The following is a 22,362-nucleotide window of genomic DNA, read 5'->3' as shown; positions in this document are numbered from 1 at the left end:
GGGGTGTGTTCTTTGGAGAATGCTTCTTTCAGACTTAGATGAACAGATGAAGATGACCCGTACTGAGTCAGGCCCAGTATTATGTACTTGGACTGGCACTTGCTGACCAGAAGAGGCCTTTTCCAGCAGGGATTCTTTAATTTGAAGTGCCAGGGATTGGGTTTAGGATGTTTTGCATGCTAAACATGTGCTTTACCACTGACAATTTATGTGCTCTCTGTACACCTCCTTTCATGAGGTTATGTCAGGGGTACCCAACCTTTTTGAACATGTGGGCATGTTTGGAATTCTGACATGGCGTGGTGGGCACAGCTGCAAAAGGGCTGCCTCAGTAGATGGAGCCAGTCACAAAATGATTGCCACTGCTTAACTTCAGTAACATAGTGCAGATCTTTGTGCTGTTTTTGGCAGCTGCTGCCAAAGAAACAGTTAAAAAAAAAATCTGCACAGCCAATCAAATCTCCAGTAGTCAATCAGAGGTTTTGTTGGGCAAAAGCCCTACCTGGCCCTGCCCACTTCCTAAAAACAGTTGGTGAGCACCAGAAAAGAACACAAAAACAACATAAGAGCATAAGAAAAGCCATGCTGGATCAGACCAAGGTCCAGCAAGCCCAGCAGTCTGTTCACACAGTGACCAACCAGGTGCCTCTAGGAAGCCCACAAACAAGACGACTGCAGCATTGTCCTGCCTGTGTTCCACAGCACCCAAGATAATAGGCATGCTCCTCTGATCCTGGAGAGAACAGGTATGCATCATAATGAGTAGCCATTCTAACTAATCGCCATGGATAGCCCTCTCCTCCATGAACATGTCTACTCCCCACTTAAAGCCTTCCAAGTTGGCAGCCATCACCACATCCTGGGGTAGGGAGTTCCACAATTTAACTATGCTTGCTTTTTTTTCCCTGTCTGTTTATACAATCAATATATCATGACTACTATTCACAAGTATTAAATTTTAAAATAAGTTAATACAGCTTCTCTCATCATCAGTGCGATACCCATTAAAATTATTGGAACTAACAGGCACCACGCTGGGGACCCCTGGACTATGTCAACTTTGTGTTTGGTATAGCACTTAACCATTTCATTAGGTTAGATTCTGTCATCAAACTCCTTCTGTTCATGCAGGGCTCGGATTGAACCTATTGTTTTATTTTGTAGTTCGTAATGAATAGCACCCAATCCAAATGTTTTAGAGTAAATTGGAGGTTCTATCCTCAAGGAATTTCTGGGGATGGTTTCTAAGAAGAGGCTAGATGGCCATCTGTCAGCAATGCTGATTCTATGACCTTAAGCAGATGATGAGAGGGAGGGCATCTTGGCCATCTTCTGGGCATGGAGTAGGAGTCACTGGGGGTGTGGGGGGAAGAATTTCCTGCATTGGGGTTGGACTAGATGACCCTGGTGGTCTCTTCCAACTCTATGATTCTGTGAGACTGCTGAATACCTCTGTGAACACCTCCTTATCTCACACGTGTCCATGTTTTCTACAGATTTACATTGGTCACATCGTGCCACTGGGTGCTGCAGATGCTGACGGCCGCCTGCGGTCAGGGGACGAATTGATCTGTGTGGATGGGACTCCGGTGGTTGGGAAGTCGCATCAACTTGTCGTGCAGCTTATGCAACAGGCCGCCAAGCAAGGCCACGTCAATTTAACTGTCAGGCGCAAAGTGGTGTATGCAGGTAGGCTGCCACGCGACTGTGTGGGTGTGTTTATTTTTACTCTGGATGAAAGTGAACTACTTTCTGAAGATCAAAAGCCTCAATTCCAGGCAAAAATAGCAAAGCACAGGGTTTTGTTGTTACATTTTGTGTTTCATCTTCAGTGTTTGTTGCTGAGGCTGTTCAGACTTGGAATAAATACAGATTGACTGCTATCAATTTATGACTTGGGCTGTTAATACTTAGGGACCTTTTGCTACTTTTTCATGGACATGGTAGTTTCTTTGTTATATTTAAATTCAGAGTTTTAAAAATATTTTGTTATTGGGCCAGTACACTGTGAAATTATATGGTGTCTGGGTAATCATAGGAGTTACCATTGACTATTTACTCTGCTGTTTGTGAAGACAGCATAATAATACCCAGTGGTATTTATAATACCCTTCTTTTCTCCCCATTGGGGACCCAAAGTAGCTTACAACATCATTCTTCCTCCCCTCCATTTGATCTTCACAACAACAACCCTGTGAGGTAAGTTAGGGTGAGAGAGAGTGACTTATCCAAGGTCACCCAGAGATTTTCCCTGGCAGAATGGAGTTTCAAACCTTAGTCTCCTAGATCTTGGTGCTACAAAGGGAGCTTTGACTCTCAAAAGCTCATACTCTTGTTGGTCTGTAAGGTGATACTGGACTTGAATCTAGCTGTTCTACTGCAGACTAACACGCCAATCCTCTGAAACAGGCCCTGGTCCATCCTTATCTAAGTACTGTACCATGCCAACTCTCACATTTTTTTTATTCAAGTGATACTTAATGCTGAGGGTTCTGCATCCTGAAAACATCAGACTCACCTTGGAGAATCCGATCAAGTTTCATGGAGTTCCACATTCTGCTTCCCGCAGGTGCCTGGAAAAATTTGTAGTAAAAGCCTACATAAATCCATGTGGAACAACCAGAATTCACCATCAGAAAATAAAAAATGGTTGCGAATAATTCCTCGCTGAGAACTCCTTTCTGGATAAATAGATCTAGGACTTGGGGCTGGTTTCAGGATTTGGGGCCCTTTAAGAAGCCCCACCAAGAGTAAACACAGGATATTAATTTCTGTCAGTTGGCCCAAATGCAGAAACCGAGGAACTTGGTGATCAGCAGATATGTCTGAAGCCATGTTACGAAAAGCCCGGTCTCTTATCAAGACTTAGAACCGTGTCTTTCTCGAACAGTTCCGAAAGCAGAGAACGAGGTGCCGTCTCCAGCTTCGTCCCATCACAGCAGCAACCAGCCTGCTTCTCTGACGGAGGAGAAACGCACTCCACAGGGAAGCCAGAACTCCCTCAACACCGTCAGTTCAGGCAGTGGCAGCACCAGCGGTATCGGAAGCGGAGGCGGCGGCGGGAGCGGTGTGGTCAGCACGGTAGTGCAGCCCTATGATGTGGAAATTCGCCGGGGAGAGAGCGAAGGCTTCGGCTTTGTCATTGTGTCTTCGGTTAGTCGGCCAGAAGCTGGAACAACTTTCGGTAAGTCCCAAATATTTTTTTTAAGAATTGAAGGGCCTGTATAGCTTCATCTTTTTGGGCCTGACAACATTTTATCCTCATGAGTGCTTTTGTGTTTCAGGAATACGTTACCTAATTTGTCACAGTACTGTACACATCTCCTTTAATTGAGGCAGGGGGAAATGCAGCGGCTTAAATTGGGAGGTTCCTCAATTAAGTAGGCGGGATTTTCTGTTGTTTGTCCACAGTTTTGGTAACTCACAAGTCATCTCATTAATGGCCCATGTATGACCAACAGGAAAATTCAAGCCCCCTTGGTTTTTCAGTACACGTTTTACGAAAGGAAGGAAGGAAGGAAGGAAGGAAGGAAGGAAGGAAGGAAGGAAGGAAGAAGGAAAGAAAGAAAGAAAGAAAGAAAGAAAGAAAGAAAGAAAGAAAGAAAGAAAGAAAGAAAGAAAGAAAGAAAGAAAGAAAGAAAGAAAGAAAGAAAGAAATGTGAGGGGATGTGCCACTGTTACAATGAGAAAAGCCCATGCCCAAATAGTAGGAACAGTTCATCAACATGCCCTGTTATAATTAATATGTTTAATCGCAACATCAGCTTGGGGAGGTGTTTGCTTCCACAGTCTTTGTTCAAACCTGAATCAGAGGGTATGAAATAAACATGCAGATTGACATTTTGGACTCTGAATAGGTAGGCTAGTGGCTACCGAAGCGAAGTCACTCATGGAGCCCATCTCTGGGGACAGAGTCATTGTGAGCCTGTGTTTAAAGACAGGCGGCCTTCTGTGTTGATGGCCACGGCAGGGGGTGGCCAGGGAGAGGCCTTGAAAACACTGATGCTGAACACAGGGAATAACTTACTTTGGAAACATGCTCAAAGCTATGAAAGCCTGAAATCCAGTTAATCACAGTTAAAACCATGTTAAAGTATAGCCTGGTTTAAAAAAAAATCAATGAAATGGTACTGGTGAAAGATTAGACCTCTTGGCATAAAAATAACTCACCTTCCCCATTAATGCTTAAAAGCCCATTTTAAGGGTAGGTAGATTTTGCAGCCCCTGCAGAATCCAGTTAATGAACTTGCCTCCTTTTTCTCTTTAAGAAGGTTTTTCAGCCCCCAGGCTAGCCCAATCTCATCAGATCGTGGAAAATAAGCAGGGTGGGCCCTGGTTAGTACTTGGATGGGAGACCACCAAGGAAGTCCAGGGTCACGACACAGAGGCAGGCAATGGCAAACCACCTCTGAAAAGTCTCTTGCCCCCACGAGTTTGCCCTAAATCAGCTGTGAATTCATGGCACTTCACACACAGAGGCCCATGTGGAGAGATGTGTTCCTGCAGATTGTGGGGGTCTCAGGCTATGCAAAGCTTTAGAGGCTAAAGCCAGCATCTTGAGTTGAGCTGAGAAGCCAACTGGTAGCAAGGGCAACTGTTGTAAGATTGGTTGTGTGTGATAGCAGCACCCAGCCCCAGACACAAAGGCAAGCAGCTGTATTCTGCTCCAGTCCATTCCAGTTTCTTAGGAGACATGCGCATGCTTCGATGTTGAAAAAAAATGAATGAATTATTAACCTCTTCACTGGTGGAATTAACTCTGTCTCTGATACCACTGTGACCCATCCTCAGTACTTCTAATGCAGCAGTTCCCAAACTTTTTGACTCATGGAGCACTTTTCAGGAGAGAAATTCATCACAGAGCACTAATTTTCACCTAGCACCTCTACACTAAACCAAATGACACTAGTATTTTTCTTTCCAATCTCTTCACGGAGCACTAGGAGAAGTTTCATGGAGCACCAAGTGCTCCATGGAGCACAGTTTGGGAGCGGCTGCTTTAATGTGTTTAGCACCATAAGCACTTTGAGAGTTTGGGAAACACCATGAAACCCAAACTGTAGCAGCCACACAGGGCAATTCCAGGCAAGGACAGGCTCTTAGAGTTCCATTGTAATTACTTGTGTAGGCATTTCACCTGGCCAGCATCACGTTTTAAAAGGTTCTTGCCCCACATGCTGGAATATTTGTATACATTGTGCTTAGCACTTCTGGCCCCAAAAGCAGCGTCATGGAAATGCTGAACTATAAGTGGCGAGCACATAGGGCACTACTTCAAGGAAGGCAGCAGCTCTGTAGAGGGCCTACATGGCTTAATATTTTGTCTCTGGCTGCATCGCATGTATATCAAGTCATGCAGGCCATTCCTAAGGGGTGTGTGTGTGTTATGACAGCAGCCAGGAGTTGTGCTGCCACGCCACCTCCTCAGAGGCTTCCCAGCCACCAAAAAGAAATTTAACATCTGTAAAAAATAATAAATAGGAAAATTCCCCCATAGACTTCAACGGGGCTATGACACCAAAAAAGTGTTGTAGCTATGTTGCTGCGGGAAGGGGCGGTCTTGGGGTGAAAGGGTTCACCCTCAGGAATGCCCTGGGAACACCTCTCAGGACGCTGTTGCAAGGACTTGCTGAGAGGCAATGCCTGTGCCTGAGCCACAATGTGGCATCCCAAAGCCAGCATGTTTGCTAGCCATGATGGCACAAGTGCTCCTTATCACAGATTAAATGGGCACTTACGTCAGCGCAGGTTATGCCAGCTCCTGAGGAGCTTCACCCCCCCCCTTCAGGATTGCAGTCTTAGTCTTAAACTTCGTCCTGAAAGTTGTGGATGTGTTAAATGCGTCAAGCCATTTTGATTCAGGATTGACCCTTCCAGTATTAGAGGAGGTGTATTTCAAATCAACTCAATCTTCAATCAGTGGTTGTTGGTTAGTCTGCATTTATTTTTGCTTCGGCCTGATTATGGGAGAGAATCTGCTATAGCAAATGAGACCCTGGCTACCAGAGGAAAAAGAAATGGGAGAGCTTTCTAGCTCCACAGTTATTTAAAGTATCATGGTTTAAGTCTAAATCTGGATAAGCCTGTCCAAAACAATCACCGTGTTGCATTAGGGAGAGGGGGGCTTCTGATTCTCTGATTTAAACTTGCTAAATCCAGGGCTTTTTTATCACAGGCTTTAAAATGTGATGTTACGTTGAAACAGCAATGGACGTCTCATTTCCCAACTACCTATCCACAACATAAATGTCTACTGCTGTGGATTATAAGAGCAGTAATTTATAATTAGATTTAAGAGGGGAAGAAAGGTGCACTCCCCCCCCAAAGTGATCCCCTTAGAAATGACAAGTTGTGAAGTGAAAGTTGTGAAAGGTGCACTCCCCCCCCCCCAAAGTGATCCCCTTAGAAATGACAAGTTGTGAAGTGCTTGTATCCTCTGGCAGTCCCCAGAGAAGAGAAAAGTGCAATTGGAATTAAGTACAATAGCTATTTGATCCTAAAAGACTCCCTCTCTGCCTTCTCCCTCTCTGCCTTCTCACGGTAGCTATTAAAAGGTCGTTGCAGATAATGAAGCAAGGTGCAATCATTAAACCAGCCAAGGCCCACCAAATTGCTTACGAATCTTAGGTACAAAAGACATAATAGGAAGGGAAAAGTCCTTCCTTGGCAGTTCCCAGCTCCCAATCTGCATACTTTTTTCTTTTCCACTCTAAGGCTTAATGAAGTGTTGTGACACCAACTGGAATGGCCTCTTAAAGAAGAGCATTCTAATGGTCCTACCTGTCAAATCCTGTTTGAGTATAAGATGGCGAACGTGTTCATTTTTGAAAGAAGCTTGCGAGACGAACTGCTTGTAGCTAGAAAATATGTGCTAGGTGAAAGCAAATACATGTTTTGACTTGGTTTTTTTTTTCTCCTCCCTGCTCCCAATGAAACTTCTCTTTACCCCTATATACTGCATGAGACGCTTGCCCTTGGCTACACAGCGCTTGCCTCGTATCATAGAGTTTTCCTTTATATTAGTTGTTATGGAGATAGTCTATGGAGATAGGCTGCCACCAGTTCAAAATTGTGTCAGCCTGAATACTAAGGGAGGAGTCCTTCACTGCACTGATTGCAGTGAATAAAACCTCATCTCACCCGAGACAGTGTGCCAGGCTCACCATGATAAATTGCGTAACAGTCCGTTCTGACAGTCACATGGCCTTCCAGTGGTGAGCGGGCATTTCTCTCTGTTGCCATTTTTTAACTCTTCCTTTGTTGTGATCTTTCTGAAACTGTCACACGCATATGTAGAGTATGTCTAAAACTACTAATAAATGTTACAGTAGAAGTGGATCTTGGGATGAACGGATTGATGCTGTAGCCAGTAGAAGTGGATCTTGGGATGAACGGATTGATTCTCTTGTCAAAGATGCTCTAGGCTGACACTGCATTGATCAGGGGATTGGACTAGATGGCCTGTATGGCCCCTTCCAACTCTATGATTGTATGATATTGTTTCCTACTTAGAAATTACGCTGGAATGATTATTATTACCACGCGCTACGTCATCAGATCTATTGTTGCTTCTAGTTGCTGTTCTCTTGTCTATTTTTGTATCCTGTAAATATCTCAGGGTACCATACGTGGTGTATACCCACGATTTTATGCTCTGTGAGGTAGGTGCCCAGGCTAGCCTGATCTCGTCAGATCTCAGAAGCTAAGCAGGGTCAGCCCTGGTTAGTATTTGGATGGGAGACCACCAAGGAATACCAGGGTTGCTGTGCAGAGGAAGGCTCTGGCAAACCACCTCTGTTAGTCTCTTGCCATGAAAACCCCAAAAAGGGGTCGCCATAAGTCGGCTGCGACTTGACGGGCACTTTACACACACACACACACGAGGTAGGTTAGGCTGAGAGTGAGTGACTCACCCAAAGTCATCCAGTAAGCTTCATGGGTAAACTGACTTGAACCTGGGTGGCCCCCAGTCCTAATTTAACTACTGCTTTGCATGGATGCAAAGTGTTGGGAAAACTAAGTAGTATCAGCATACAACAGATTTGGGGATTGAAAAGGCAGAACTGAAGGCAACGCCTTGTTAGAAATGAGACTCTGGAGCCCCGACATCAGATTCAGTTTGAAACTGGAGTTCGAGTCCAAAGGATGGGTTAGAGAAGAACGCTGAGTTGAACCCAAAGTAGAGTAGAGCCACGCAAGAGTCACAGTGGAGTAAAACAGCTAAAGGGATAGGTGAAGAGAGAAGCTCAATCAGTGTCTTGGGCCTGAAAAGAAGGCGGCGGCAGCCTGCAACATACTGGAATCTGGAAGCCAGGCAACGAGGATTGTGGGTTTGCCCTGCTGAAGGCAATCCCCACTTCCTGGCTGTATCAACAGCCATGAGTGCAGACAAGCTGGAGCTGGCCAACGGAGCCCATTAACTCTTATGATGATTCATAAATTATGTCACACTTCTTAAATTAAAAATGTTGCTTAAGAGAAAGGGTTTTACAAACAGACTTGTTGGAAACTGCAGAACTAAAAAGCAGTGCCTTCCCCAAACCACGCTCACTCTGCTTTCAATACCTTTTAAAGAACACATATAATGATAATGTTCAGTATGTTGTAGTATTAGTAATAATACTTTGCACTCTTTCAGTATATAAACTGTTTCATATATATTAACGTAATAATAGAAACAACATCCCTGCAAGCTAGACCTGTATTAATATCCTCCTGTCACTCAAGGCGGGGGAACTGAGAGGGAGTGGCTTGCCTCAGGCTGTCTAGTGAGCCTGTGGTTGAGATGTGAATCCAAAACATCCCAAATCGTCTTAGCCATTGTGCTATACCAGTAAGGTTGCCAGCTCCGGGCTGGGAAATACCTGGAGATTTTGGGGGTGGAGCCTGAGGAGGGCGGGGTTAGCAGAGGGGCAGCACTTCAATGCCATAGAGTCCAATTGCCAAGCAGCCATTTTCTCCAGGTGAACTGATCCCTGTTGCCTGGAGATCAGTTGTAATAGCAGGAGATCTCCAGCCACACCTGGAGGATGGCAATCCTATACACCAGGCTATATTTACAGGCCCTCTGTAGACTTTTTGTTCTGTTCATGTGAACCAGAGTCCACCAGCCATGTGTGTGAGGAATATGATCCACCCAATTGCCATCTCATGTGAACTGGTAAGCGCATGGGTTTTCCATGCTGGTACAGCTTCTATTCATGCATGCCAGAACCCCGATTGACGAGAATAGAAGTTGTACTTGCACGTAAAATCCCACCCATTGCCCAATGCACACGAGGCAGCCGCTGTGCAGATCAGGTGCATTGTAGGGGCCTGCACTCTCCCAGTATGCACCACTGTTGGGCTGCCAGCTTGTGTGAATGGAGTGGAACGTCTGCAGAATGCGGTTCATTTTTATGTACGTGTTGTCTACACATGTTGCCAACACATGTTGTGTAGCGGTCCCATATTTGACTCATGATATTTGCTCACTATTGAAGTGTCCCCAAATTTTCTGAATTTGCTCTGCAATGCTAGAAGTTTATTTTTGCAACATTGGACTATAAAAATGTGAGCAGTGAGTACATAGCTGAAGGATTTTCTTGTAAGTCTACCCAGTCTCTTTGGTGGGTGTAAAAAAAAATGTTATCACCAAAAAGCCAGCCATGCCACAAGGCATGGGGATATGTTCCTGTTTCTCACATGTGCTTCCAGCATTTATTGGGATTTTGTGTATAGGTATTCCGAGGTCTGATGTGAGATACCAGAAAGAGTTCTAAAGTAGCTTTCTCTTAAATTTAATGTGTAAAGCCTTTTAAACTCTATTCCTTTTGTCACACTGTTTCACTGTTTCAACTAATACTAGTAATCCCACCTTCACCACAATTTGGCAATTCCCTCTCAACACATGCCATACGGTTTCAGTGGCAAGGTGTGACTCATATATAGCCTATAAGAAATGTGACACATTGGATCCTCATCTCAGCCATGACGTCACTGGGAATCCCTCAGTGTTTCTCTGGCTTGCTGGATTCAGTAACCGTGAAGGTACTGGACAGAGTGAAGTGAATTTAAGCGGATAATAAAATAAGGAAGATCTAACAGCCTGATCCAGGTGTGAGAGATCCCCCTCTCTGAGTTTGCTTCTCCAAATCAGTTGCTCAGACGTTGATACAGAAACAATCGATTTATTGAAGCCTTCAGGAGATGAGACAGGCACAGGTAGAAAGTTGCAAGTGAGGGGCTATACGGGTTTACAGAATATATTGACTCCAGGGCACTGGGGCACTGGGGTTCACACTTATTGTTATGGGAAGTTACAAGCTTGGCATAATACAAAACATCAGACAGATCCCAGGAAGTCTGGGCGGCTATCACACTTCCAAGGCCGCATCGGCCTGAGGGAGTACTGGCAGGAAGAACAGCGGGGGGGGGAAGATACATGGGCCATCAGGCCTGGCGCCTGAGACCAGAAGGTGTGAACTGCTTTTACGAGTTCACTGATAACACAGCAGGTGATGGAAAGCAGAGACACAAAGACAGAGACCCTCACATTCTGCCCCCCTTAAGGCCCCCCCCCGGGGTCCCCGAGAGGACGAGGCTTATCGGGATAAGCAAGGTGGAATTCCCGGACTAAGCGAGGAGCCGCCATGTGGGGTGCGGCCACCCATTCGTCATAAGCGGAGCCAAGGTTTTTCCAGCGAACAAAGTAAAACAGTTTCCCTTTCTTCCATTTGGAGTCTAAAACCTTGGATATTTCCAAATGGGTGTCCCCTCCCACTACGGTAGGAATCTCGTGTGCGGGAGGGGGGTGGAACTGGGGGGCTGCCACATAGGGTTTGAGGAGGCTTATATGAAAGACTGGATGGACTCCTTTCAGAGTTTTTGGGAGGTCCAGTTCCACAGTAACCTCGTTGATTACTCTGGTAATGGGGAAAGGTCCCACATAACGGTCGCTCAGTTTTTTGCAGGGGCGAAGAGAGCGGAGGTTTTTGGTGGACAGATAGACTTGCTCCCCCACCTTGAGTTCCCATCCCGGAGACCGGTGTTTGTCTGCTTGTTCCTTGTACTTGCTTTTTGCCCTTTCCAGATTTTTGAGCAACCATGGCCAGGTGGATTTAACCACCTGAATCCACTCCTGAAGGTCAGGGGTAGACTGGAGCTCTGGCGAGACGGGGGCAGAACCGAAAGGGCCGAAATCCGTCCCGTATATAACTTGGAAGGGACTAAAGCCGGTAGAGGAATGAGGCGCATTGTTATACGCATATTCGGCAAATGGCAGCAGGTCGACCCAGTCGTCCTGGTGGAAATTTACATAGCAACGCAAATAACATTCTACCACCGCATTTACTCGTTCTGTTTGACCATCCGTTTGGGGGTGATAGGCGGAAGAAAGGCCCTGCTCTTCCACTCCCATTAACTTTAGGAAGGCCCGCCAGAATTTGGCAACAAACTGGACCCCCCTGTCGGAGAGGACCTTCCTCGGGATCGAGTGTAGCCTGAGGACGTGTGTGATGAACAGTTTAGCTAAGCCCTGGGCTGAAGGAAGGCCTGCACATGGAACGAAGTGAACCTGTTTGGAAAAGAGGTCTGTGATAACCCAAAGAACCGTTTTTCCCCGACTCGGAGGTAGGTCGGTGATAAAATCCATGGCGATGACTTCCCAGGGACGGGAGGGGCTCTCAAGCGGTTTGAGAAGCCCTGGGGGTTTTCCCATCCGTTTCTTGGCTGTGGCGCAGGTGGGGCAGCTGCGCACATACAACTCTACATCAGATCTCATACCGGGCCACCAGAATTGTCTTCGAACCAGGTGAAGCGTTTTTATGAAACCAAAATGACCCGCTAGCCTGGCACCATGTACAAGTCCCAATACTTCCTTGCGAAGAGAGGAGGGGACGTACAGTTTCCCCCCTTGCACCCACCAAGTGTTGGTACGTTCCAGACCAGTGGGGAGGAGATGATGCTCCTCCTCCTGCAAGGAGGCGTCCCGGAGTCGCTGTTGGAAGGCTTCCGGGATGCCTTTGAGTGTAGGGGGGGTCTCCGGTGGTCGGGCTTGGGACCGGGTGGTGACGGCTAAGCTAGGAACTTCCCCTCGCTGCTCGGGAGTGAACAGGGAGTCGACTGGGCGATCGAAATCGTTGCGATACTGGGGAAGTCGTGACAAAGCGTCGGCTAGGGCATTTTCTTTGCCAGGGACATGTCTGAGAGTGAACCGGAACTTAGCGAAAAATTGGGCCCACCGAACCTGTTTGGCATTGAGTTTTCTAGCCCCCTTGAGGGCCTCAAGATTCTTGTGATCGGTACACACTTCGAATGGCAGTTCGGCCCCTTCCAAGAAGTGTCGCCATATGGTAAGGGCATGTTTGACCGCTGCTGCCTCCTTCTCCCAAATGGCCCAGTTGATTTCAGACTGGGAAAACTTCTTGGAGAAGTAGGCGCATGGTCTCAACCGTCCCCCCTCATCCCTCTGCAATAGGGCCCCGCCCATGGCTACATCCGAGGCATCCACTTGCACCACAAAAGGCTTGGTGCAATCTGGGTGAGCCAAAACGGGTTCGGATGAAAAAAGTAGCTTCAAACGTTCAAAAGCTAGCTGGCACTGGGGGGACCATTGCAAACGGGCTGAGGGAAGCGCGGCGCTAGCCCCCTTGTCCTTGGTACGCAACAGGGCAGTGAGGGGAAGCGCAACTTGGGCAAAGTTAGGAATGAAGTTCCGGTAAAAATTGGCAAACCCCAAAAACTGCTGAAGTTGGCGGCGGGTAGTGGGGGGTTCCCAGTCCCGCACTGCCTGGACCTTGGCGGGGTCCATTTCCAACCCTTGGTGGGAGATCACATACCCCAGAAATGTAATGGAGGGTTGGTGGAATTCACATTTGGACACCTTAGCATACAGTTTGTGCTCCCGCAGCCGCTGGAGCACCTCTCGCACTAGGCGCACATGGTCTTCCATGGTTTCAGAGTAAATAAGGATGTCATCGAGAAATACCACCACCCCCCGAAACAGTAAATCATGCAAAACCTCATTAATTAATTGCATAAAGACACTCGGAGCCCCCGAAAGTCCGAACGGCATGACTAGGTACTCAAACATCCCAAAACAACTGGAAAAGGCCGTTTTGGGTTCATCTCCTTCTTTGATGCGAATGCGGTGGTAGGCTTCTACCAAGTCCAGTTTGGTGAAGATTCGGCCCTCCTTTAATTGTGCTAGAAGGTCAGGAATAAGAGGGAGGGGGTAAGCATTAGACTGGGTGACTGCGTTCAGTCTGCGAAAGTCAATACACAGTCTTAAATCTCCCGTCTTTTTCTTTACAAAGAACGCTGGGGCTGAATAAGGAGCCTTGGAGGGGCGTATGAAACCCCTCGCCAGATTGACATCCAGATAGTCTCGCAACACTGTCTTTTCACTAGGGCTCATGGGGTAAACCTTTCCCTTAGACAGTTTGCCTTCCCCTACAATCTCGATGGCACAGTCCGTTTCTCTGTGGGGAGGCAGTTCGTCGCATTCTCTAACATCAAAAACATCAGTAAATTGCGAGTACTCAGAGGGTAATTGAGGAGAGACTGGGGCGGGGGACCCTACCAGTGCGGCGGCTGGAGTCCTGAGTACCCGTTCCTTGTCATGCAACCCACAGGGGTTTTCGGGGAAGGAAAGCACCCGTTTAACCCAATCAATGGAGGGATTGTGCCCCCTTAACCAGTTCATCCCTAACACCACAGGGGTTACAATAGGGGCGATAGTGAAATACAACCGTTCCCAATGTTCCCCCACGGACATAATCACGGCTGCAGTTCTGTGGGTCACCGGGCCCCGTTTAAAGTCACTCCCGTCCATTTGGGAAAAACGGAGGGGTCCCGGAAGCCGTTTGCGCCGGACACCCAACTTCTTGGCAGTTTCCTCATTTATCATGGTGCGGGCACACCCCGAGTCGACCAACGCGGGGACCTCTAACGGGGGACCCCCTTTGGGTAGGGACAGATGGACACGCACAAATACATTGTCCTCTTGGGCGCTTACCATCGGTGGAGCTCCTTGCACAACGATAGGGACGGTCTGCTGCGGAGCCCCCTCTACAGCAGACCGACGGCGTTTTTTGCCGGCTGTTCCCACTCTTCCTCCTCGCTGGAAGAGGGGGACGGGGTAGTGGCCTCCGGGGAGCCGTCCGAATCAAAGACGGTATTTGTAATCCGGGACCCCGATGGGACCGTAGAGTCGGATGCCCCATCCTGGGGACGTGCGTGGAGAGCGGAGGGTGCGCCGGAGCGCCGGCTCAGTGGTCCACTTCTGCGGCGAGGCTGGCTGTCGGCGGCCGGTTTCGTCGGCTCGGCCTGGGTTTGGCGGGGAGGGGTCGGACGGCCTGAGCGAGAGGGGCATTGCGATGCAAAGTGACCCTTTCCCCCGCAGATCAGGCAGACGCCGGCCTCGAACCGCTTGCGGCGTTCCGCGGCCGAGAGGACCCCGCCACCCCCTTGCCGGAGTTCCCGGCCACGGTCACCCCGGGGCCTGGGGTCTCGCCCAATCCGTTGCTTGGACAAGTTCAGGAGTTGTTTGCGATTCTCGATGTCAGCAGCATGGCGAACCCAACCTTCCACATCCGGGGGGTTCCCTTGCATGAAGGCCCAATGTTGGAGGTCTGGGTTGAGACCCTCCCTGAAACATTGTACCAAGGTAGCCTCACTCCAGTCCAGAATTCGGCTAGCCAGTGACTGGAACTCACTTGCATACTGCGCCACCGACTTAGTCCCTTGGCGCAGTTGCATCAGGGAGGCTTTAGCCCGCTCACCTAGAGTCGGGTCCTCAAAACGGTTTCGGAGTGCTACCATGAACTCGTCCAGGGTTCGCAGCACCGGCGAGCGGAGTTCATACTGCAACACCATCCAGGCAGCCGCCTCCCCTTGCAGTAAGGAAGCCACGTACTGCACCCGGGACTCCTCAGAAACGAAGGTTCGGCCTTGTTCCCGCATAAAAATGTCTACTTGGACCATAAAAAAGGTCAACTGGTCTCCCGACCCGTCATACGTGACTTTCAGGTCCCGACGGGCCGGGGGGGCAGGGGTTGCGGGCGGAACTACTGGCGCCCCGTCTGGGGGAGCACCGGCTGGAGGTTGCAATTTCAGCGCATCTAGGGTCGTGGCCATCTCACCCATTACGCGTTGCATGATCTCCATCTGCTCCTGCATAGCCCGGCGGTCTTCCTGCCACTGTTTTCGTTCTTCCTCCATGAGGGCCTCTTTGCGGGCCGGGTCCCCTTCGAGTCCCGTGCTGGGGAAGGCCAACCGGCGATCCTTCGCCGCAGTCCGCGAGAGCGACCAGCCCTTGGGAGAGTCCAGCCAATAAGTGAGCCCCCGGGGACGTCCGTCCCGATCTTGGTCGGGGGCGCGACCCTTCGGTTTCTTTGGCTTGGCTCCCTCCTCTTTAGGGTCCGGCTTCTCCGGCTCGTCCGGTTCCTTGGGGGCATCGGGGTTAGGGGTGGTGTCCTCGTCGGCTGACATTCTGTCCAAAGCGGTACAGCTGCAGTCCGAGAGGCAAGGACTTGCAACTTAATGTGAGAGATCCCCCTCTCTGAGTTTGCTTCTCCAAATCAGTTGCTCAGACGTTGATACAGAAACAATCGATTTATTGAAGCCTTCAGGAGATGAGACAGGCACAGGTAGAAAGTTGCAAGTGAGGGGCTATACGGGTTTACAGAATATATTGACTCCAGGGCACTGGGGCACTGGGGTTCACACTTATTGTTATGGGAAGTTACAAGCTTGGCATAATACAAAACATCAGACAGATCCCAGGAAGTCTGGGCGGCTATCACACTTCCAAGGCCGCATCGGCCTGAGGGAGTACTGGCAGGAAGAACAGCGGGGGGGGGAAGATACATGGGCCATCAGGCCTGGCGCCTGAGACCAGAAGGTGTGAACTGCTTTTACGAGTTCACTGATAACACAGCAGGTGATGGAAAGCAGAGACACAAAGACAGAGACCCTCACACCAGGGTCATTGTGGAAACGAATGGAGCAAGGAACATAAGCCAGACAGTGCTGAGTGCTTTTATAGTCTATGGATTTCAGTTGGAGTTAAGCACCATTATAAGGATTGATGGGCCTTAGAATGGACTTAAATTTGGCTGCATCGTGCCTGAAGACTGAAGAAAACAGATCACTTGCTACAAAAAAACATACAGTTTAGGATCTTGATCAGGGCCCATGGTCAGGAGATAGTGGCTACCATCTGGGTGTTGAATGTCTTGCAAATGGGTTAGGTAGCCACTGTTCTTCTGTCCGTTTTTGATCACTTAATAAGTTCCTGTTTTGCTGCAGCAAAGAAATAAATAATTCACTGGATTAAGCAATGATAATGATGGCAAGAGAGATATTGCATCGATCCCAAATCACTGGCTGTTTTCTTGCCATGAGTTCTAATGAGGAAATAAGTTCCAAGGAAGCTAATGGGATTTATGAATAAATGAATCTAAAAAGATTCACTGTGCAACGCTTAGTATACTTGGATGTAAGTCTTCTTATCAGGGCACTGTCAGGGTGCTAGAGCTTAATTGGTGTTGGAGGCTTGAGTTATTTTGAACCCATTTGTCTTTGGACTGAGATCACAAAAAGGGAAGAGTTGTCAAATGGTTTCAAGGTGGAAAACCACACCTTCTAGTGCTATTCCACCTTTAGGGGCGCTGCTCCGTGTCTCAGATAGTTCCTGCATTCTTTGTAGAAAAAAAAAACCCTCAGTTCCTTATCACTTTTACCCATGCTGTGTTCATTAATAGAATGGATCACTATGGATTTTTTTAAAAACCAAACTAAACTCTTATTCCTTAGTAGGAATAGAATTCTTATCTTTCAAAATGGAGAAAGAACAAAACATTGGCAGAAGCTTAAAACTACTAGCTAAGAAGTTATTATAAACTAATGGAAGTAAAAGAGGATTGCATTTTCTTCTAGCAGTTTCAAGTTTACAGTGAAAATCTTGTCTGGTTTTTATTTTGAGGGCTGCTGAGCGTAGATGCATCCTATTCATGCGACTCTCAGCCAAATTAACAGGAGAGTATGTACATGGATTACCGAAGGAGGTGTAGAAAATAACCAAGTTGCGAGTTCTAATTTGTGCTCGCCAAGTTGATTGCCAATGTTTTGAACACTGGCAGCAATGCTATCCTTTAATAACTTTTGCTTGATGCATTAATTAATTAACCCTTAACCTTCTCTTTCCCTTTTCGACCCTTTTTTTCCTTTCCCCCTTCACCATGTTCCCAACGTATATAAACGATTTTAAAAAATGCACACGCGCAAAAAACAAACAAAATATATTCACAATATCAATACAAAAGCAGGCAATGCATGTGTGGCCATGCCTCACAAAATAGGTCGGATTATTGAGGGGAGCCCAGCAGACCGCTGCGGGAAGCTGAAAGTGGGGGACCGGATATTGGCCGTTAACGGATGCTCCATCACCAACAAATCACATTCGGACATCGTCAACCTAATTAAAGAAGCCGGGAATACGGTTACTCTGCGCATTATTCCAGGGGATGGTAAAGTATACGTTCTATCTATTTCTCCCGAATGATTATTGCTTTTAATGGTCCTTTTGAGTTGCGCTGAGCTGCTCGCTTTTACAAGTATTGACTTCAGAGAAGTGCAAAAGCAATTGGGCATATTGTGAAGGAAGCTCCTCTGTTCTGCCTTCTTTACTATGTTTTGCTTCTCTGTTGCTATATAAATGCTCATGCGGGTGTGGGGGTGATGAGCGAAGAGGTGCTGTCGGCTCAGAGAAAAGTAGACTCTGTTCCCACAAAATAGTGTCTGTGAGAGCCGAGTAACAGGAGAGAAATTACGAAGCAAGTGTCACAGAATGACTACTTGTGTGCTCAGATTCGAATACAGGTTGAGTATCTCTTATCCAGAAATCAGATATCCAAATTACACCAAAATCCAAAACTTTTTGGGCACCCACAAAGGATAGTAAAATACCACGTATGCAGGCCGGTCACGCCAACTGCAGGTTCCCCACGATGCCCCACGTGCAATTTTTTTTAAAAAAATATTGCATAAAATTACCTTTAGGCGATGTGTATAAGATGTAAATAAAACATAAATGGATTTTGTTGTTTAGACTTGGGTCCCACCCCAAGATTTCTCGTTATGTATATGCAAATATTCCAAAATCCAAAAAAATCTGAAATCCGAAACACTTCTGGTCCCAAGCATTTCAGATAAGGCGTACTCAACCTGTACTGACTTGTGTGGTCTTTACTTGTGTGCTTAGAACAGAATGGATTCAGAGCTTGGCCCTCCCACTGTCTGTCTGTTTTATGTGCAGTTATCCTGTCCATGTTCCCTTAGGTGTTTGCAAGACATCTGGGTTCTGCTTTTCGGAGGGTTGCCGGGCATATTTCAACTTGGCGCCTTACTTTTCAGCATTCGGTGCATCTACCACCAAAAGTGCACAGCTGGACATGTAGGGTTTTGGTTGGAATGCTGAGCCATTAAAGCACTGGTACACTGCAGTCATATGACACTGGAAGTGCCCTGGATTTAGCATACGTTTTGCATCTTGTGCATGTTTGGAGTATAGCTCCAGCCATCTAGATTTGTTCACTTATTTTGACTGTCACAGCATTCCCACAACCCGTATAACCAGATACAGTACTGTACACCTTGGACAATCTGACCTTTTAAAGCAGCTGTTTTCTAGCAAAGATTCTCAATAATATCTGTGTGTGCGTGTGTGTGTGTGTGTCTGTGTGTGTGTATGAGAGAGTCTCACCCACTTCTTATGAAATCCTCTTTCCTTCTTGGTTTGCAGTTATAAAATGCCATCACTAAATCTAATGTGCATGCCATATACTCTGAATTGGTGTTTGTCTGGAAAGGATGGTTGTATATGTACAGTTAGGACTTTGGTTTCTCCTCTTCTGTGGGGAGAGGAAGGGAAGGTGATTGTAAGCTGGTTTGAGACTCCTTAAAGTTCGAGAAAATCAGGGTATAAAAACCAACTCTCCTCCTCCTCTTGCCTTTTCTCCATGCCAAACCCTGGAAGTTTTACATGGTCAGAGAAAGGTAGGGAAGCAAAAGGCATTAAAAACATATCACCATATTTTAAGTTTGATGAAAATAGGTTTTTTTCTCTTCAAATTGTGGAAGATTTTTCTTCAGTGCTCATCATTTAGTTTCAGGAGATGATTCCAGAATGGGGATTTGTTGGCTTAAGTCAGAGAGCAAGGCAGAAACTTTGTAATTCATTCATTGAGTCAGAAATCCAAGCCTGCTCCACATGCTTTTATTTTAGAGGAGAGCCCCTTGTTCTACAGTCTCATAAAACATAAGGCAAACATTTTAACTGAAAATAGTATGAAGCCACAGAAAACATATGAAAACTCAGTTATTGATTTTATCCTTATTCTTGGTATGATAATGAGTTTGCCCCTTCTCCTCCAGTGCTGCTTTCACAGTGCATCACAGGACGTTTATTAAATTATGATGAAACTGTTGTCTGTTGCTTATGCTGACACATAGGCTGTTTATGCTCAGTAATTAGCAGCGTGTTCCAGGCTGAAGTGCCCCACATATTTATTTGAGTTTTTCACGCTGAACTGTCATTCAGGAAGTGACTGCGAAGCTGCCGCATACCTGCTTTGCATTTCTTAAGAGCCCCTTTAACTTGTCCTTTTGTGTTTGCTCCGCCCCCGCCTCGAAGAATCCCTTCAAGGAAGCATGCAAAATCACAGCCGCGCGTTAGCTATGCTAATGGAAGGAACAAAGGAGCAGGCGAGTAGGGTGTGGAATCTCTCCTTTTGTGTCGGGACCGTGAATAGGCATTTTAAAGGTCACATTTAAAAAAAGAGCTTTGAGCGAGCATCAAAATTGACCCTGCATAAATAAGCATAGTGACTCTTCTATGGAGCAATCCCTCCCCCCCCAAAAAAAACTCTATAAAAGTAACAGCATAGAAATTGCTGCGTCTGACTTTTTTGAAGTCAGTTGTTACAACTTTTGGAACCCAAACTCATGTAGAAACTGAAACGTCAAGGAAAAGGCAAGGCTAGGTTTGTGTGTGAAGCGTCAACACAGGTGCAGAAAGCTGTTTATGTGTGTCTGGGGAGACATTCAGTCGTGGAATCTTTCCCTTCACCTGCAGTACTATAGTTCAAAGAGGACTGATAATGTGATATTCCTCCCCATCCTTGCTTTTTAGGTGCTTATAGACTCTACAAGAAGAAAAATTACACAGAAATCTTGTAGAAATTTAGACATAGGTAATTACACAGAAATCTTGTAGAAATTTAGAGATAGGTAACACATTTTTTACTCTAGCTTAAGTTTTCATGGATTTAATTAGATGCATGCAGTGTGACTGGTCCATGAAAATTTATAGTAGAATAAAAATGTACTTGTTTTGTGCTACAAGGTTCCTGTTTATTTCTTCTGCCATGGGATACCATGGTTACCCCTCTGGAATTATTACCTTAGATCTGGAGTCAACAAGCTTTTGTAATTAGAACCAAACTATGTCAATATTAAGAGCAAAAACAAAGAACCAGTATAAGAGAGCCCATCACTTGCATAACTGAAACCATAAAACTTAATATTTCTAGTAATAGACACATAAAGTTTCCGCAGCTCAAACACTGGTTGTGTGTCCTCTATTAGGAAATGACACACACAATAAGTAATAAATATACACAAGAGTACCCTGTGCAGCTGTTTTCATGTACTGGCATAAATCTGTGCATAGTTCTTCCTTGGAGTACTGGCAACTGTTCACCTCAGTCATTTAAGAACATAAGAAGAGCCCTGCTTAGGCTTGCCAGGTCCCTCTTCTCACTGGCGGGAGGTTTTTGGGGTGGAGCCTGAGGGTTATGGGAGGGGAGGGACTTCAATGCCATAGAGTCCAATGGTCAAAGTGGCCATTTTCTCCAGGTGAACTGATCTCCATCGGCTGGAGATCAGTTGTAATAGTAGGAGATCTCCAGCTAATACCTGGAGGTTGGCAACCCTAGCCCTGCTGGATCAAACCAATGGTCCATCTAGCCTGGTTCTCACACAGTGGCCAACCAGTTGCCCATTTCCCTTTCTTTAAAGCATATCTAAGGAAACCTTCAGTCCCACAAAAGTCTTTGTCTGCAATTCCTTTCACGTACTGGTTATTCCTGCATCCAACTACATCCCACCCCTCCAATGTACCTTAATTTAAAAGCTTTCTTTTTAAAGAGCCATATTTGCTTCTGTACCGAGCCACATTTGGCTCTGGGGCGATAGGTCTTAGAAGGTTCTGTAAGCATGTTTCAGCCGCGTCTCAGAATGTGCTTTGCTGCTCAGCTTGGTGTGTGAGTAGCATAGCGCAGGGAAGACTTTTGCTTGCTCCCAAACACTGAAGTAGTAGAGAATAAGGGAAGAAGCAGTCTCTCATGGATGTAGACACAAAGAAGGTTAGCCCTTTATAGGTCAGTTGTTGTTGAGAGACCCGGTGACATTGTTGAACAACTACATTAGCCTAGAAAAATACTGCCTTGTCAGTTTGCAGTCAGCTGCTTTTGCTTGAATGAATTTTAAACAGGGGCCTTGGGGAGCTGTAGATTACCATCCATTTGCTCCATACTCGCCTTTCTTGGCTGATATTCTCATGCTAGAGGGAGGTAACCAGTGGGCATCAGGAAGTGATAGCTGCCCTCTTGTATGGGCAGATCCTGGCCATCTTGAAGTATGAATTGATTACACCTCTCTTAAAGAATCATCCTCTACATCCTGATGCTTGAGCCACCTCTCGATGAGTTGTAAATCTCCAGGTGCAAGGGGCTCAAGCAGGTAATGGCAAGTTAGCTCCAAACAGTGTGGCTTGGCATGGATTTTCTAGATTTGGTGCAGGCTGGTTAGGGGGCTGCTCCTTGTTAGCACTGGCTAGTGTGGTGTACTGGTTAGGAGCGATGGACTATAATCTGGAGAATCAGGTTTGATCTCCCACTCCTCCACGTGAATCCAGCTGGGTGACCTTGGACTAGTCACAGTTCTGTCTGAACTCTCTCAGCCCCACCTACCTCACAGTGGAAGGAAGCTTTGTGATCATCGACCACTGTATTCTTCTGGACTGCCTATCCAGAGAAGATGCTGGGGCACAGGCCTGTGGTGCTTCCAGTCTCATTAAATCTTGCAGTTTCCAGAAGGTGGTGCTGTGGAGTTTCAGCTCTGCCCCCCTGATATTTATGCCGTGGAGTTCTGTATGGCTCAGTTCTTTCCCCCAGGTTGATGTCACCCATATGAAACAGGAGATTGGGGTTAAACAGTGAAGTAGCCAAGTTTGCAGATGACACCAAATTATTTAGGGTGATTAAAACAAAATCGGACTGTGAAGAGCTCCAGAAGGTTCTCTGCATACTGGAAGAATGG

The 22,362-nt window shown here is 46.7% G+C and overlaps 1 protein-coding gene across 15 annotated transcripts in view; it reads left to right on the top strand.

Moving 5' to 3' along the window:
- Positions 1-22,362, top strand: part of MAGI1 (membrane associated guanylate kinase, WW and PDZ domain containing 1) — a 621,460-nt gene that overhangs the window by 575,467 nt on the left and 23,631 nt on the right. For 10 of the 15 annotated variants that reach the window (XM_056867137.1, XM_056867144.1, XM_056867136.1 and 7 more), the window contains 3 exons: positions 1,497-1,689; positions 2,891-3,184; positions 17,307-17,510. In XM_056867137.1, coding sequence (XP_056723115.1) covers positions 1,497-1,689; positions 2,891-3,184; positions 17,307-17,510 — 691 coding nt within the window. The remainder of the gene's footprint in view (positions 1-1,496; positions 1,690-2,890; positions 3,185-17,306; positions 17,511-22,362) is intronic. The other 5 variants (XM_056867145.1, XM_056867143.1, XM_056867140.1 and 2 more) reach the window with 1 other exon arrangement.

This window comes from Euleptes europaea, chromosome 1, assembly GCF_029931775.1.
Source record: "Euleptes europaea isolate rEulEur1 chromosome 1, rEulEur1.hap1, whole genome shotgun sequence".
Taxonomy (NCBI): Eukaryota; Metazoa; Chordata; class Lepidosauria; order Squamata; family Sphaerodactylidae; genus Euleptes; species Euleptes europaea.
Note: the sequence above shows the minus strand (reverse complement) of the source record. Positions and strands in the feature narration are given on the sequence as shown.